This window comes from Pestalotiopsis fici (assembly GCF_000516985.1).
Source record: "Pestalotiopsis fici W106-1 unplaced genomic scaffold PFICI_Scf_1, whole genome shotgun sequence".
NCBI classification, from domain to species: Eukaryota; Fungi; Ascomycota; class Sordariomycetes; order Amphisphaeriales; family Sporocadaceae; genus Pestalotiopsis; species Pestalotiopsis fici.
The window spans coordinates 5,906,902-5,921,866 of record NW_006917091.1 but is presented as its reverse complement, the minus strand read 5'-3'; the positions used below and the strand labels follow the sequence as shown (position 1 = coordinate 5,921,866).

At 49.9% G+C, this 14,965-nt stretch overlaps 5 protein-coding genes across 5 annotated transcripts in view; 2 read left to right on the top strand and 3 right to left on the bottom strand.

Moving 5' to 3' along the window:
- Positions 1–1,710: 1,710 nt before the first annotated feature.
- On the top strand, positions 1,711–4,743 carry PFICI_01744 (uncharacterized protein; the record flags this gene model as incomplete). Its single annotated transcript, XM_007830325.1, has 2 exons — positions 1,711–2,752; positions 2,801–4,743. 2 exons carry the CDS (start codon positions 1,711–1,713, stop codon positions 4,741–4,743), a joined length of 2,985 nt encoding a protein of 994 aa, XP_007828516.1.
- Positions 4,744–5,119: 376 nt separating this feature from the next.
- PFICI_01743 (uncharacterized protein) lies at positions 5,120–6,423 on the bottom strand (the record flags this gene model as incomplete). Its single annotated transcript, XM_007830324.1, has 3 exons — positions 5,120–5,842; positions 5,906–6,220; positions 6,289–6,423. The coding sequence occupies 3 exons, from the start codon at positions 6,421–6,423 to the stop codon at positions 5,120–5,122; spliced, it is 1,173 nt and encodes a 390-aa protein (XP_007828515.1).
- Positions 6,424–8,908: 2,485 nt separating this feature from the next.
- Positions 8,909–9,919, bottom strand: PFICI_01742 (uncharacterized protein; the record flags this gene model as incomplete). Its single annotated transcript, XM_007830323.1, has 3 exons — positions 8,909–9,556; positions 9,621–9,845; positions 9,917–9,919. 3 exons carry the CDS (start codon positions 9,917–9,919, stop codon positions 8,909–8,911), a joined length of 876 nt encoding a protein of 291 aa, XP_007828514.1.
- Positions 9,920–11,447: 1,528 nt separating this feature from the next.
- On the top strand, positions 11,448–12,826 carry PFICI_01741 (uncharacterized protein; the record flags this gene model as incomplete). Its single annotated transcript, XM_007830322.1, has 4 exons — positions 11,448–11,544; positions 11,602–11,803; positions 11,864–12,123; positions 12,189–12,826. 4 exons carry the CDS (start codon positions 11,448–11,450, stop codon positions 12,824–12,826), a joined length of 1,197 nt encoding a protein of 398 aa, XP_007828513.1.
- Positions 12,827–14,073: 1,247 nt separating this feature from the next.
- PFICI_01740 (uncharacterized protein) overlaps positions 14,074–14,965 on the bottom strand; it is a gene marked incomplete at both ends in the record, with an annotated part of 3,151 nt that continues 2,259 nt past the window's right edge. Inside the window, one exon of the mRNA XM_007830321.1 lies at positions 14,074–14,939. Within this exon, the coding sequence (XP_007828512.1) occupies positions 14,074–14,939 (866 nt within the window). The remainder of the gene's footprint in view (positions 14,940–14,965) is intronic.

The window sequence follows — 14,965 nt, the reverse complement described above, 5'->3', positions numbered from 1 at the left end:
CGTTTCAATACTTCGCTCCACACAGGATTCCAAGCCTACATTGTATACCGGTCAACGGCCAGGCCATGATTCTCTGGTTTTGTGGCATTGTGATGCGATTCCCCAGCCACGTTTCTTACCAAGGAGATTGCGAGACGAACACACGATGGCCAGCTTGGAGGTGGGTATTAAAAGAAGATGTAAGTAGACTTATGGAAAATGAGCAACATAATGTCGTGACGTAAGAAAAAGTGCACTTGCCAATGATTTGAATTCAAGGTGACGCGGAAACATTTGCAGCAGTATATAAGCAAGAGTTATCCAGATGGCAATAGAAGTGGAAAACATTACGTTCAGCGAGGCAACTATGCCGAGGCATAATGATTTCATTTCATGCGTGGATCAGAACCTTTGAGCTATCTTTGAGCCATCTTTGGTGAGTAACTATCAGTAATGTCCGGCATATCATGAAAATGGGCATAAGGTTGTAGTTAGCATTCCCGCAGTCTCAAGCCCAGAACACGGGTTCACAGGGGGAAAAAAGGTACGGCAATGTGGGAAGGCAACAATCATTCGGACATTAGAGCTGAGCCTTCTCGGGTCAACGACGTCAACGATTGGGGGCGACTTTTCCTTGTATTCTACGATGTTTCCTGTTCAAAACCAGTCCTGTAGAAGCTTGGTGAAATTGGAAATCAGGAGAGGAGAGCTCATTCTTCGTTACTATTAGTTAGGAGAGAAAGCCCATTTCAACTTTTTTCTCTCTCTAAATGTTCGTGCCAGCACATGCTTTATTCGAGCAAAGTTTATTTTGTCACGATTTCGGCATGTCTTGTATGTGTCCACTTCCCATGAACTAGGCAAAGCATAATGAAGCGTCGTTGACTCAGTTCCCGGCAACTTGACTTCAGATATCCGAGATCACGGATCGGGAGTGTGGCAATTGAACCGTGTGAGGCTCAACCGTCCGCATGTAAGGTTGTCGTCTATTTTTCTAGAACTAGCTAAAAAGATTTCCCCCCCATAATCTTGAGAACCCAAAATTTGACCAATGAAATTCAAAGAAGTTTCTCAAAGTAAGAAATGCATTGTCCGTGACTATTGTTACAATAACCATTTTGAATGGCCTCTTGTATAAATGGGTTTGCTCAAACCTGTTGCTGAAGGCACCTCTGTGGAAATTACGCGGACGTTTCCTTCGAGCGCAACCTACACAATCAATACTTGGAACCCTTTTTGGCGGTATGCCGGACTGATGGGTGCCGGCCGGAATGCTGACGCTGTTCACGCCTGGGCAACCAAAGCATTCAGCCGCTTGGACAGTGCTCAAAGGCAGTACGCGTGACGGGCTATCCATTCCCGTACTCGTTGGTGAGGTAACTTCTGTTTTTGCAATCTGGAATTTGAGCTTGACACCCACATTCATTACCTAGGTAGTGACAGGCTTTACTTGCCCTCGATATCATAAGTATTGGGCAGCCGGAGGTGAGGTGAAATGATATACCAAATATGAAATGCATAGTACCATTAGTGTAGAAACACATGGCACTAAGCGCACAGTAGTGGAGGCCGCTATGCCACACATCGCATGGAAGCCCCACGTCGCTAACCATATGCAGCGCAACTGCCAGGCGGTCAAACTCGGCAGTACTTGTGATTGGAAAAAAGTTGAAGCTGGAGGATAGCAACGTGATAATCATCAAATTATTACAATCCAGCACAAACTTCGAAATGGGCAGTAAACGCAAGCGCGGATCCAAGGGCAATGGCAGTGAGAACCAACCGTCTCACAAAAAGGCCAAGAAGGGTGAAGCCGCTGCCCAGGCGGCCTCCACAGAGGCCCAGAACCTCGAGCTCGATAAGTCGCCTTTTGCAGAAAAGCTCGCCGCCGAGGACAGAAGACGCGAACAAAAGATCTATGACCTGCTCGGCAGCTACGATAGCGCCGAACATATCGCTGCTGCTGATGCCCTCGTGACTGGGCTTTTGAGCAGCGATGAGGGCGCCCTCAAGCGACATCTGGAAAGCCGTCTGTTTCGTGGACTTGCTAGCTCCCGCAATGCTTCCAGGATTGGCTTCAGTCTCGTCCTGTCAGAGATTCTCAGTCAACTTTTTGGCGAAAAGCGCTTGGCTGAGACCAAGTTCCCGGGCCTCACATTTGACAGTGTCCTGGCCAGCTTGCTGGAGAAGACACAACCAAGCGGCAACATTTCAGGTCCCGAGGAGCGCGACTTTCACTTTGGGCAGCTCTTTGGTCTCCAGTGCTTTGTAGAGTCCAAAGTTCTGTTTGGAAGTGATAATATAAGATGGGCCACTATCTTGGACCTCCTGGTAAAGCTCGCCGACAGGAAGGTCTGGATGAAGTCGCACTGCGCCTGGGTCATTGTTCAAAGCCTGCCGCAAATGGGCCAAGAACGGGCTGGAGAGACGCTCAAGAAGCTGGTGGAGGTCGGCTGGGGAAAGACGGCGGAAGGTGTCGGACTTTGGATTGCAGCGGCAAGCACGTATCCGAAACTGAAGATGCCTAGCAAGCCTTGGTCGGATCCCATGGCTACTAAGAGTATCCCGGAACTCGCCAATGTGTTGAAGGAGAACGTGAAGCAGGATACTGGAAACAAGGAGGCTGGTGCTTCGAAATCTATGCCCAGCAGTTGGAATTCTCAGCTTCATTTTGTTTGGGACCTCATTCTTGCATATTTCATCGCACAAACCAAGACAAGCAAGGGTGTGGATACGGAGCAATTCAAGCTCTTCTGGGGTACTGTCGTTGATGGTAAGTGATACAGCCTGGATTGCGATTTGCAAGACTGACCAATATCAGATGGACTATTCTCCAAGAATGCGACAGAAGGACAAAAATACCGAGGTTTCCTGATCTTTCAAAGATTCCTCGGAGGCCTTGCCTCTATCAAAGATAGCACACTTGTCAAGGAAATGTTCTCGAGAAATCTCATGAAATGCTTATTGAACCAAGCAGCAAAAGAGGATCGCTATCTTCATCTCGCAGCCAACAAATCGCTCAAGACGGTTGAAGATGTGGTGGCCGCCGAACCTGCTTTCCTCTTGCCCGTTCTCACACAGCTTCTCGGCAAACATGGTGCCTATGACTTTGACCTGAGAGCAAAGGCCAAAACAATTGAAAGACTGCTTCAAGCCTCCTTTACCGAGGACGTCGATGCGATTTTCGAATTACTTCAGAAGCCAGTCATCAAGATCAAGGATGGCGACGTTGCCGAGGTCGAGAAGCTTCGACGTGTATACGCTGACTATCTGGTCAAGATTTGTACTTCAGACAAGGTCCATGACGACGATAAGACAGAAGTCAGAGGTAGCATTTTGGAGACCGCAGTCAAGCAATTGACCAGTTACGCCTACTCCAAGAAAGACACCTCATTTAGCCCTGAGCTGTCTACCAAGACGAGAGAGTATTTCCGCAGCAGACTCGAGTCTGCCTTTGCAAAACTTACAAGACGCCAAGAAGACTACAGCTATCTATGCAATGCAGTGCTAGCTATCGACGCGTCGGCTGTGCAGATGAGCGAAGAGATTGAAGCCGAGCGAAAGGCTGCAGTCAAGACTCTCAAGAAACTGGTCAAGGCGTCCACCAAGGCAGGCAAAGGCAGCGGGTCGTCTCTTGGTCTCGCACTGCTGTATGCTATCACCATTTTGCAGCTATACAACGGCGACGGCGATGCCCTCAACACCTTGGAGGACCTGAAGCAATGCTCAGAGAAGATGGACGAAGCCGATAATGACGCTTCGGCTCTTCTCGTGGAAATCCTGTTGTCCTTGGTGTCGAGGCCTTCTCCCATGATGCGTCAGATCACCCAACAAGTCTTCGAATCGTATACGTCTCAACTTACGGAAGATGCTCTTGGTCGTCTAACAGATCCACTGATGGCCGAAGAGAATATCAAGGGACAGCAGGCACTATTCGACGCCGAGGATGAGGAGATGTTGGATGTCGCGGAGGGATCTGACGGCAGCGATAATGAGGAGGACGACGTGGAGGAAGACGAGATTTCAGAGATCGGCTCCGATGTGGAATTCGTCACCCTGAACGGTGCCGCCCCGGAAGACGAGGAGGAAAGTGACGAGGAAGCCGAGGACGGTGATGCTCAAGCATATGCCGACCTGGATGCCAAGCTTGAAGAGATTCTGGGCAGTCACCGTCTTGATAAAGACAAGGACGCAGACTCGGATGACGAATCAGATTTGTCAGATTCGGAAATGATGGAGTTTGACCAGAAGCTGGCAGAAGTTTTCAAGCAAAGAGTGCAGAAACCAAACAAGAAGAAGGAGAATCAGGATGCCAAGGAGACCATGGTCATTTTCAAGCACCGGATATTGGACTTTCTCGACATTTACGTCAAGAAAGAGGCTCAGAACCCTCTGGCATTTGGTCTGCTTCTGCCCCTGCTGCAGCTGATCCGCACCACTTCGACCAAGGAAATCGGCAACAAGGCCGCCAAGGTCATTGGCGATCTCTCCGATGCCGTCAAGAAGCAAAAGACCAAGACTGGCGGCTCAGCGGAGCTTTTGCAACAGGTTCTCCAGGAGGCCAGCAAAGATTCGTCACACGCCTACGCCCGTGCCGTCTCTGCGAGCAGTCTGTTATTGGCGAGCTCCATCAACGATGTCGAAAAGGTCATGGATGTGTACTACGCCAGCCTCAAGGACTGGGCACTGCGTGGTGCTACTGTACAGACGAGTCTGTTTTCCGACTGGCTGAACTGGCTGCAAGCTCACCGCAAGACAGCATAGATGCAGGTATTGGGTATTTTTCGCGGGTTGACTTGGCAATATAGACCGACGGTAATAAAAAGATTTTGTACGTGAAATGGCCTTTTCAATTATTATACAATCAAAATGGGAAAACGATTCTACCACAATTGTGATTCATTGAATGCTTGGTATGTTGCTTATATATTGCAGAAAGAATATGTACAGTCGAATGTCCTCTCATCTACCACCCTCTCTCTCTTTTCATCGCCAATAATCATACATGATGCTTACATTACCCCATGAGATTTAAACGCACTGGGAGTAGTAATCGTTCATTACACTAAATTCCGATCAAATTAGTATCTTGTTCATAAATCGACATTTTGTGAAAATGTAGGATGGTTTGGGGTTCAACTTACGTGCAGGTACCCGAAGCGCAGGTGGTGCTTCCCGAGTAGTTGATGCCACCACACTGGCCGTAGAGGGCCACGGATCCAGACGACGATCCGGAGGAGGCCTGGCTCGACGCGGCCGCCTTGGACGACGAGGTTGCGGCGTGGGTAGCGGCGCCAGAAGAGGCCGGGATGGTGCGAGTGACAAAGGTGGAGGAGGCGGCAGCGGCGCTGGAAGAAGGAGTGTCCTCGCCGTCGTCGGCATCGCAAGAGTCGTCGTCCTCATCGTCATCGCCCTCGTCATCACCCGAGGCAGCGGCGCTCGAGGTGGCGGGAGCAGCGCTCGAGACGGGGGTCGAAGTCTTGGCGGCCGAGGAGGACGAGGCCGAAGTCACGGCGGCAGCGGCGGCGGAAACCGACGTCGAAGATGCCGTGGCAGCAGCGCTGGTCGCCGACGCGGCGACAGAGGTGGCAGCTGCGGAAGAGGCGGCCGAGGTGGCGGGGCTGGAACCGCCGCAGACGGCCACGTCGCCACCGGGTGCCGTGTACGTAGTCGGGTCGAAGCCGTTGTAGACGTCGGGGATGTAGATGTCGTCATCCTCGGCGTTGTAAGCACCGGGGAGAGAGATGGTGGGCGTGCAGGAGCCGGATCCGGTTCCGGTAATGGTCAGCTGGGCGCAGCCAATGTAGAACTGGGCACCGCCGACGGTCTGGGCGCCGTGAAGAGCCAACATCTCGGAGCGGAGCTATAGAATTTCCCGTTAGTGAGTCTTGTCATACAACTGTATACTCGGCAGCCACAAACTCACCAGGTAGTCACCGCTCTGCAGACCGGTGGGCAGGCTAAAGGTGTAGTTTCCACCATTGTCCGAGAGGTACTCATTGGCCCACTCGCCGTCGACGTAGTCGCGCTCGTCAATCTTGAACCAGCCGGCGCCGATACCAGTAGCCTGGGCGGCGTCGTCAACGGGACCAAACAGGAAGTGGGTGATGGGACCCGGGTGGGACGAGATGTCCCAGTTGACGGTGATGCTGTCGCCCTCGTTGGCGGCAACGGTGTCGACGCCCGAGGGAACGTCGGAGCCGTTCACGTTGCAGGCAATGTCATTGCTGGTGACATCAGTCTGTAATGTCCTTGTCAGCCCCCTGGTCCTGTGGTAGGGAAAGTAGACTTTTGAATCAACAAACTTACGACGGGGCTGTTGGAGGGTGGCATACGGATGCCGACCTGGTAACCAGGAGTCACATCGTTGACCCAGAACTGGTGAAAGTTTTGGTGAGCCGATGCGGCGGCCACCAGGGAGAGAGCGAGAATCTTGTGGAACATTTTTGCAACAAACAAGAAGATAAAATGCGACAACCGGATCGCAGGAGTATTTTGGTAAGAAATGAATGAATGAAATGAACCCCGGGTCCGTAAGTTTTTGGGAAAAAAAAGAAAGAAAAGAGAGACAAAGTTGTCAAGCTTGAATGAATGCTGAATTACCAAAAGTCAAGAGGAGCCAAGATACAAACTCGTGGGCGGCGGCTGTCCCTTATAAGAAGCCATCATCAACCCAGACGCAGCTCCACTTTTGACTTGGATTATAGAGTAAAAGGGGATTCGAGGACCCCATGCTACCAGCCAAGCAAGCTTTTTCCACGAATGGCTGGAATGCACAATGGTCCGTTGAGAAGAGATTGCGGGCGTCGTCGATTGATTGAGGCTCTGCCACCATCTCGGCGGTTGTACCGAAAGTTATGGGGACCTCGGAGGATCCATTGCTGCCCAGATTGGGAGAAACGAAGCGTGGCCATTGGCTCGTGGCCGGTAAGCGACCCTCCTGAAACTGGGCCAGGAGCTGGCCGACAGGGTCTAAACACTATATGCGATGAGCTTGGCACTCCCCCCATCTCCACCATGGGAATTTCGTGTTGATTTGGTCATCGGCGATAAATCAATCAACTTTCTATTGTTCAATGCTTGACGTAGTGGGCAGCAACTCTTGAGTCTTTACCAGTGATGCAATGTACAAACTGCAGTTGGAAGGAAGGGATCGTGAGTATCTGTCGAGTCGGTGGCTACATGTCATGATGTCGGGTTGCCGTGTTTGCAAGGTACTGTGTAGAGAACCGGAAAAAAGAATGAACCCCCGGAGCTGCAGATCTACAGTTTCGAAACATTGCTCGAATCCGCTTTCATCCCTTTGCTGATGATGTTTTTTCCTTTCTCCCTCTCGGGCGGATAAGAGTGGGGTCGCAACGTGCAAAAACGTTGGACGACTGTTTCTTTCGGGTCAATCAGCCGAATTGTTCTAGAAAATACTTCTTCGAGAGCCTTACATTGGCAAAATTTGGCCTTTGATATGCAAATGAGATGCAACGGTTGTGAAAAAAAAGTTTTGTCAAATACAGAAACGCTTGTCGTCATGTTAGAATTCACAGCTTAATCTGCTCTATGCGTCATTGGGTGCTGGTCCTCTGATCTTGCCAGCAACTACATGTGCAGCTTGTCATTTAAACTGGAGTCTTCCGTTGCATCGATACTACCATGGTGATATTTGAGTGAGCCATACATAATAATACTGAATTTGATCGTTCGCCAACTTATACCCCTGAGTATTAGTCAGTAAGCATACCTGAGCTTGGGGCAGAATGGGAACCGAGTTCGAAATGATCCATACAATCTGCAAAGTCCAATCACCTGGCAGGACTTAGGGGTATAGAAAGTGATATGAGCGCAGAAAGCGGTATTCGGGTGAATGTATTTGTTGCTCTTGAAACCGATGATTGGCGCAGCATTGATGTAGCATGGTCCCTAGTAAGATGGAAAAGACATTCATCCATGTTTGCAAATCAAGATTTCAGTCTTAATAATCCAGGAATCGAAACGTGAGCGACATCTGTGATCTCTGTTGCAAAAGATACCATGTCTACAATGATGAGTATAGCAGGAATGAATGACATGGCCGCACACGTGTCAATGGCTTTTCATCATGTGGCCTAAGTCTCAAGAGGCTCTGATGTCCGTGGTCCACGGCACATCATGCAGGCCTCGAGAATGAAAACCTCAAATATCGGAATAGAAAGAAATTCCATCAACGGTCCTGGGATTGGGTCATGACCTTAAACTGAATGCTAGGTTAGGCTAGTGGGAGTGGGCGGCAGACTTGTTGACCACTCAAAGGAATATTTTTGCCCGTTTGTTCCGCGAAGTTCTGTGGTTCAAGACTGACAGTAGTTCTCTTGTTTTTGTCTTTCCGACCCAACCCCAATCGTATCATCTTTGCGGTTGGTGTTGTTACCCGCTGCACCTTGTCTTGACTTGATTCTGCGGGTGCTTGGACTGTGACACAATCTCATCTTTACTTCTTTCTTTTCGCCATCGATACTGAGCATGCTCCCGGCTGATTTCTGCAGTAAGGTGCCTCAGGGTCTCCCAGCAACGCCTTGGCAGAAGAATGTGAGTGTTCGTACCATAGCAACACGTTGCGCCGAGTTTACCACATACTATGTGCGACATGTTGGGCGAGTGAGCCGGTGTGGGTGTTGACTCATCACCTTGGTGCAGGACAATCCAGCTTGGCCTGCTCGTTGGTGCCTTTCTCTCCAAATATCAAGCAAGACAGTCACAAGACGCAAAAGCGATTGAACCCTGGCATACGTGAGGGCAACATATCGTATGGAATGACTCATTGCGTCCCGACGCTACAGAATGGCTCTCAAAATGGGATTTCATCTATGGCAGCATACCAATCCCTCATTCAATGCTTCGCCGTATAGTACAAGCGCACAACGCTAGGCCTGATATTTTGGCATTACCTGATTGACATCTACTCTTCCATCTTGTCATCCTCCTTCTTATCGTCCTCATCGTCATCGCCCTCGAGAGCCTTCTTTGCTAACCTCTCGGCCTCCTCCTTGAGCTCCTTGGGCACCTCCTCGTGCCGTCCCTTGGTGGGGCCGCTAGCATTGCTAATCCAGGTCATCTCGAGCTCAAACTCCTTATCCTTGTTGTCTTGCTGTGCAACATAGATGATGCGCGCGGCCTCCTTGACTGCTTCCTTGAGATCCAGTGTGCCCGACGCCAGGTCGAGCTTCTCGAGCTCTGCCTTTGCTGCCTGGCGGCCCTTGCCCGCAGCGGCACCGTAGTAGCCCCAGTAGAGACCACTTGGCTCGACCATGTAGAGACCGGGACCGCCGTGCTTGCCCTCGACTTTGCCACCAGCGCCGCTCAAGGGACCGCTGCCCACCTCGCCATCTACGGGTTGCTCGAGCTCGGAATCGAAGCCACCAATGATAGCTGTGATACCAAATGGTCGCACAGATTGGTAGAGAGTGTGTGCCTGGAGGTATCCGCCCATGCGCGAGGCGAGATCGGATGTCGATATCGGTGTCTTGAAGGTATCGCGCCACGAGCGGGCCTCATCTCTGGCTCGGTCTACAAAGTGTCGGCCATCGGGGATCATGCCCGAGGAGACCTGTAGGGAATCAGGGTCAGAATATGTCATTTAAACGGAAGTTGGGTAGGAAGGTGCAACATACGACTCCTAGATGCTTGTCGACCGTGGCAATTCTCTTGTTGGAACCGGGCTTCAGTAGCTTGGATGTGATGACCTTCTCGACTGCTAGAACAACACCATCCTTGGCGCGGATACCAATGGAGGTACCGCCATTCTCTACTGCCTTTACTGCGTACTCGACCTGAAAGTTGCGACCATCAGGCGAGAAGATGGAGTTGGCGAGATCGTATCCCGTTCCTATTGACGTCTGCCGGGTGGAGAGAGATGTGAGCTAGCTGCAATGGCCATAGCTTTGGGGGACATGAGGTTCGATCTTACCATTGTGGATTATTGCGAGGACGGGGATCTGAGTTGGGATACGCTGGTGATTGTGTCTATGAAAGTGACGAAATGCGAAAGGCGATGATGTTCTGAAAGCTGGAGGAAGGCTGGCTGTCTAGGCTGGCTGGGGTTCGATTGACGTTTGTGAGCTTCAGGCAACATGAGAGCTGCGCGTTGCTAGCTTCGGGTCCTAGTGGCAGGGCAGGTAGTAGGTAAGCTGCTGCTGGCCTGTTCCGTGCACTTCCCCAGTCGCTTAGGTTGGATAAGGCTGCCTGCGCCACACATGGTTGTGGCTTGACCAAGCTCTCAGGGTGTCTAGGTGCGGTACCATCCATCGTACCCACAATCTCTCATGCACTGCATATCTATCCCATTATGGTGTGCATTCATTCATCGTTGTGGCCTGGCTACGAATCCTATGTCCTGAACGGGCTTTTGGGCAAGTTGACAAATGGAAAGACGTAGACCTGGACTGATATTTTGAGTCAAGTGACATTAAGTGGCAACAAATTATTCCAGTAGCAAGTTTTTGAGCTTGGTTTGTTTTGGGAGCACACATTCAATTTGATCGTCATTTCCCTATCAAACCACGACAATGTCATGTTGTGGCGCCTGGAAATGGGTTCGCAGCCCCCAACATGTATAGCCGGCAGTCTAAATACGGCGAGCATCCAAGACGATCATTTTTGCTTGACTGGCGGACTCGACTCCTCGTGGCTGCCATCTGTAAGCCTGTAACTGAGGTATGCTGAGCCTTGAAAACCCTCAAATTCCCATTGGAGCCTGGCACGAGTTAATGGAAAGATAGATCATATGCATGGACGTATCTTTGTCCAAAAATAACGACTGCTGGTACCGATCAGCTCAATACTTGAATGTCTGCCTCAGTCATTCGGTACATAGTAATGTAGTACTGGAGTATGCACCCTAATTGCAAATTTTGATCAGCACCTACAAGCTACCAGCCACAGAGGTACTTTCCTTTCTGTTTCGACGTGCCCTTGCGTACCATGTAGAATGGATGTATTACTTTTGATTATGAAATGTCCCAACAACCACTAGTACGACTTAACCAATGTAGGAAATTCTACTTGCCAATTTCAGGTGACTAGCAACATATGGAATCGCTGTAGGCTGAAATCCAAGCGGTTTCGATCCAGGTTTTGGCCAGTAGCAGTCGTCTGGTCTGAGTAGCAGCACTGAAAGAAACTGAATTTGAAGGAAGGCACACTGCAAATGCTTTCTTTCCAATTTTCACAGACTTGGCATCTACCTAGCTGCAGGTAGGCCCGATCTGCCTCATTGACCAGGTAAACACGCCATCTACTGCCGTACTTGGGCAGATGCCACAAGCAGACATACTTTTGTCGTGTTGGTCTGCGCGGACTCTTTTTCGTCTCCGATTCCACCTACAGGGCGCAGAACTTCCCCTACCCTAGCCTGCCGACAAAGACCAGCACGTTGCCTCTTGGCTAGATCCTTTGCTCCAGAATCGTTTGTATTTCAACAAGTGTATACCACCATCACTATGCGTTACGAAGACTGGGATGTCTTGCTCTTCCCCAAGGACTCCAAGGTCCCCATAAAGGAATTCAAGACGCAGTGCCATGTAGTACACGATAGTGGTCAGTGTCCCGTCACAGACACAACTTTCTCCCATCAAAGCTGACATGTCGAGCCAGATTTTGCTTACACCCATGGGAGCTACGGCCTTCCCACAATGACTTGCTTCATACCTGGACTCGACTGCGGAAAGTCCTTCAGCATCTCACTGCACTCCTGGAGCGAACTCCAGACCAGTAACTTCACCAAGACCAACTTCAACAACCACGCCCAACTTGTCGTTTTCGAAGCTCGTATTTTCATCGATGGACGTTTGGTTGCGTAGGTTCCCCAAAAGCCCACCACACCGCATGAATCTTGTTGACATGCTGCTGCATGCAGATCGGCGCCCTTCAAGCGTGACACGGCTTGGCCCCAGCTCATCAGTTTCGGTTTCGACTTCAATAGATACGGCGAGCTAGAGAATCTCAAGTTCCCGTCGTTCCGGAGCGAGCTGTTGCGACAGGACTATTGGAGTCCCGCCGATGAAATGGGCCGCATCAAGATTATCATCAGTGAAGGGTTCCCTCGCGACTCAGTCACCATTCCTATTGAGCGTGTCAAGAACCTCGTCGCATTCTCTTTCCAGCATGCCCCCATCGGTACAACACCCCTTATTTGAGATCACCTTCTAAGATGGCGGTGGCAGCTAGCTAACTTCAAGAAGATATTCTCGAGGCTTCGGGTATTGCATGGCCCAACCCTTCCATGTGGCGACGCGGACCCATGAATCCAACCATGCCAGTTCCGACTGAGTTTTCTGCTGACGGCTGCGATTCTCACGTCCACTCTCCGCGCAGACGATCGACTCAGGTATCACATGCCTCAAGGAACAATGCCAGCATCAGCTTCTTGGGCTCAATGCCGAATACCCAGGCGTTCCTTCAGAATCCGCCTTATGGTGGACGCCCCAATGCAGGAGACCCAACGTCTCTGTCCGATATCGACTGGGCAAGTGGTAGTCTGGTGTCTTCGGGATTTGCGACAACGCTGACGAGCTCTCTACTCAATCAGCCCATGCCTGCCCCATGCAAGTCCAACACTTCCAGCTCGCCACCCAGTTCGCGAACTTTCTCTGGAGTGTTCTCAAGCCGCTCCGGGTCAAATAGTGATGACCTTGGTATAAATCTGGCCAGTGTCAACCCAGCCGCTACTCTTATCAACAACAACGAGAGCAGCGGCGAAAAGGTAGTCAAACGCAGTCGACATGCCACGCCTGCAAGCACCGGTGCACCGGAAGAAGAAGAGCCCAGACGATCGACACCTCGAGTTCGGATCGGGTTTGGGGAGAATATGGCCAGCTAAGGGCCAACTTACCTGGAATTGACGGCTCCAAAAGTGTTGATTGCGTAGTTCAAACATTTATTCTAGTTGGAAGTTGTGCACAGCATGTGAGGCAATAGCTCTCACACCGCGAGTTGAGTTATACGTACCGGCCATAATGATGCCGATGTCTTATTTTGGAACGCAGGGCCTTTTACTCATCAATATCATGATGATGCATTGGTAGTATCTTCCGGAAGTGGTAGGACATCAATGTCTTGGTCGTGGTGGTAGCAGTTATTAGTTATCCTGTGATAGTGATAGAATGGGGCTAGGTATTTGAATTCAATGGGTTTACACACAATGCGTCAAGTATTCAGTGCATTTGATCGCTCCCAGTAAGAGCTTCACTTGGCTTCGCTCCTGATCTTGGATGCAAATACACGTTTTGTGCATTCAAAAAGACATTGCAACACATAGTCCCAGTGTTCAAGATACGCAATGCGAAAATGGACGTCAAATTCGCTTTGCGGCAAGGCAAAAGCGATTTCTTTTTTTGAAAAAAGAAAAGAAAAATATACTGTCAACGTCCCTCATGCTGATATTTGGGATAATTTTGCTGTCATGTGTATTCAGAAGAAAGGGTGCATCTAATAATCATCGGGACAGAGTAGATTAATGTCTTAACCACTGAGCTAAGAAACCAATCGATGAATGTTGGTGAAATCATTCCTTCTTTGGCTGAACTTCTTCATTTTGGTATTTCTGGAAATCAAGAAGCAGGTGCACCACTGGAGTCTCGTTCTTTCCTCGGAACATGCTAGGCCAGACTCGGTCGTCCGTAAACATTCAAGAGATCTACAACCTTGAAGCAATTCGTTCAAGGCGAGACCCTAAAGTTAGCACAGTGAACCGACAACAAGCCTCCTATCTCTTTATCACCACCGGTACCGAGTTTCATGGGATTGAAACAGTGTTGTGTCTCAAAGAATAGAGTGTCGCTTGTGCTCGTTCTGCGCCGGCTCCAGCCCAACGAAGGAACTCATTTGAATTAGATGTGCAGCTTGCTTCAAATTCAGTCCCATTCACGTTACTATGAGGAAAAGGGGCTGTAGACAATTAGAAGTAAGGACCAAAAAGTGATGCATTTGGTGGACAGAGACTAAGACAGACATTGGGCCAACCCTCGCGATACACACGACAGTCATCCAGATGCTGGTACGAGGAAAAATGGTCCGCAGTACTCTATAATGATACCTAGTATAGTAAAGCACCCTGTATACTATCACCTACGCATACACACGACCTCCTGCCATATCGTTGTCTCGTCCTTCCTCCCGATCATGTGCACTGTGTAATTCCCTCACAACATTCTCCCATTTGTTCGATCGTGCGTCGCGCAAGACAAAGTCGTAGAGCCTCTGATTTGCAAGTAGCTGTTCCATCAGTTTCCCCAAGACATCTTCAGGACCATTCCGTACGGTGGCTCGAAGGGTATCAGTATACAGTTCGCCTCCTTTTGGCTCATCAATAATCCTGTCCATGATTAACGCAAAACTCTTCTGGTGGCCTGAAGAAAGCGCTGCACGGAGGGCTCGACGATAATATTCTCCACGGTCCAAAGGTCGAGAGATTTGGCATGCCTTGACGAATTGGCGCTTAGTCTCAGCTGCGCCATTTCGTGTGCTATAGACATTATTGATATAATAGCTGATGTTGGATTCATTCGGCCTGGGTTCTCTTTCAAGCAACATTTCCACAATATCATCGTGGCCTCTGGCGCAAGCAATCTCAAGGACGTTACTTTCGTATGTAGACTGCTTTTCCATAATTGCCCCCTTCTCTAAAAGCAGTCGTACAACACAGAGACGGTCGCTATTCATCGCTGCCTGAAGAGCATTACCGAAGAGCCCAATGCTATTTTGTGCCATTCCGTAATCAAATAGAAACCGCACAATATCGATATCACCGAAACCCGAAGCAGCAGCAAGTGCTTCGCTTTGTACGTCAGCTCCGTGCTCGAGCACAAGCCGCATGATATCGATATCACCACGACCCGAAGCAGCAATAAGTGCTTCGCTTTGTATATCAGCTCCGTGCTCGAGCAGAAGCCGCATAATATCGATATCACCACGACCCGAAGCAGCAGTAAGTGCTTCGCTTTGTATATCAGCTCCGTAC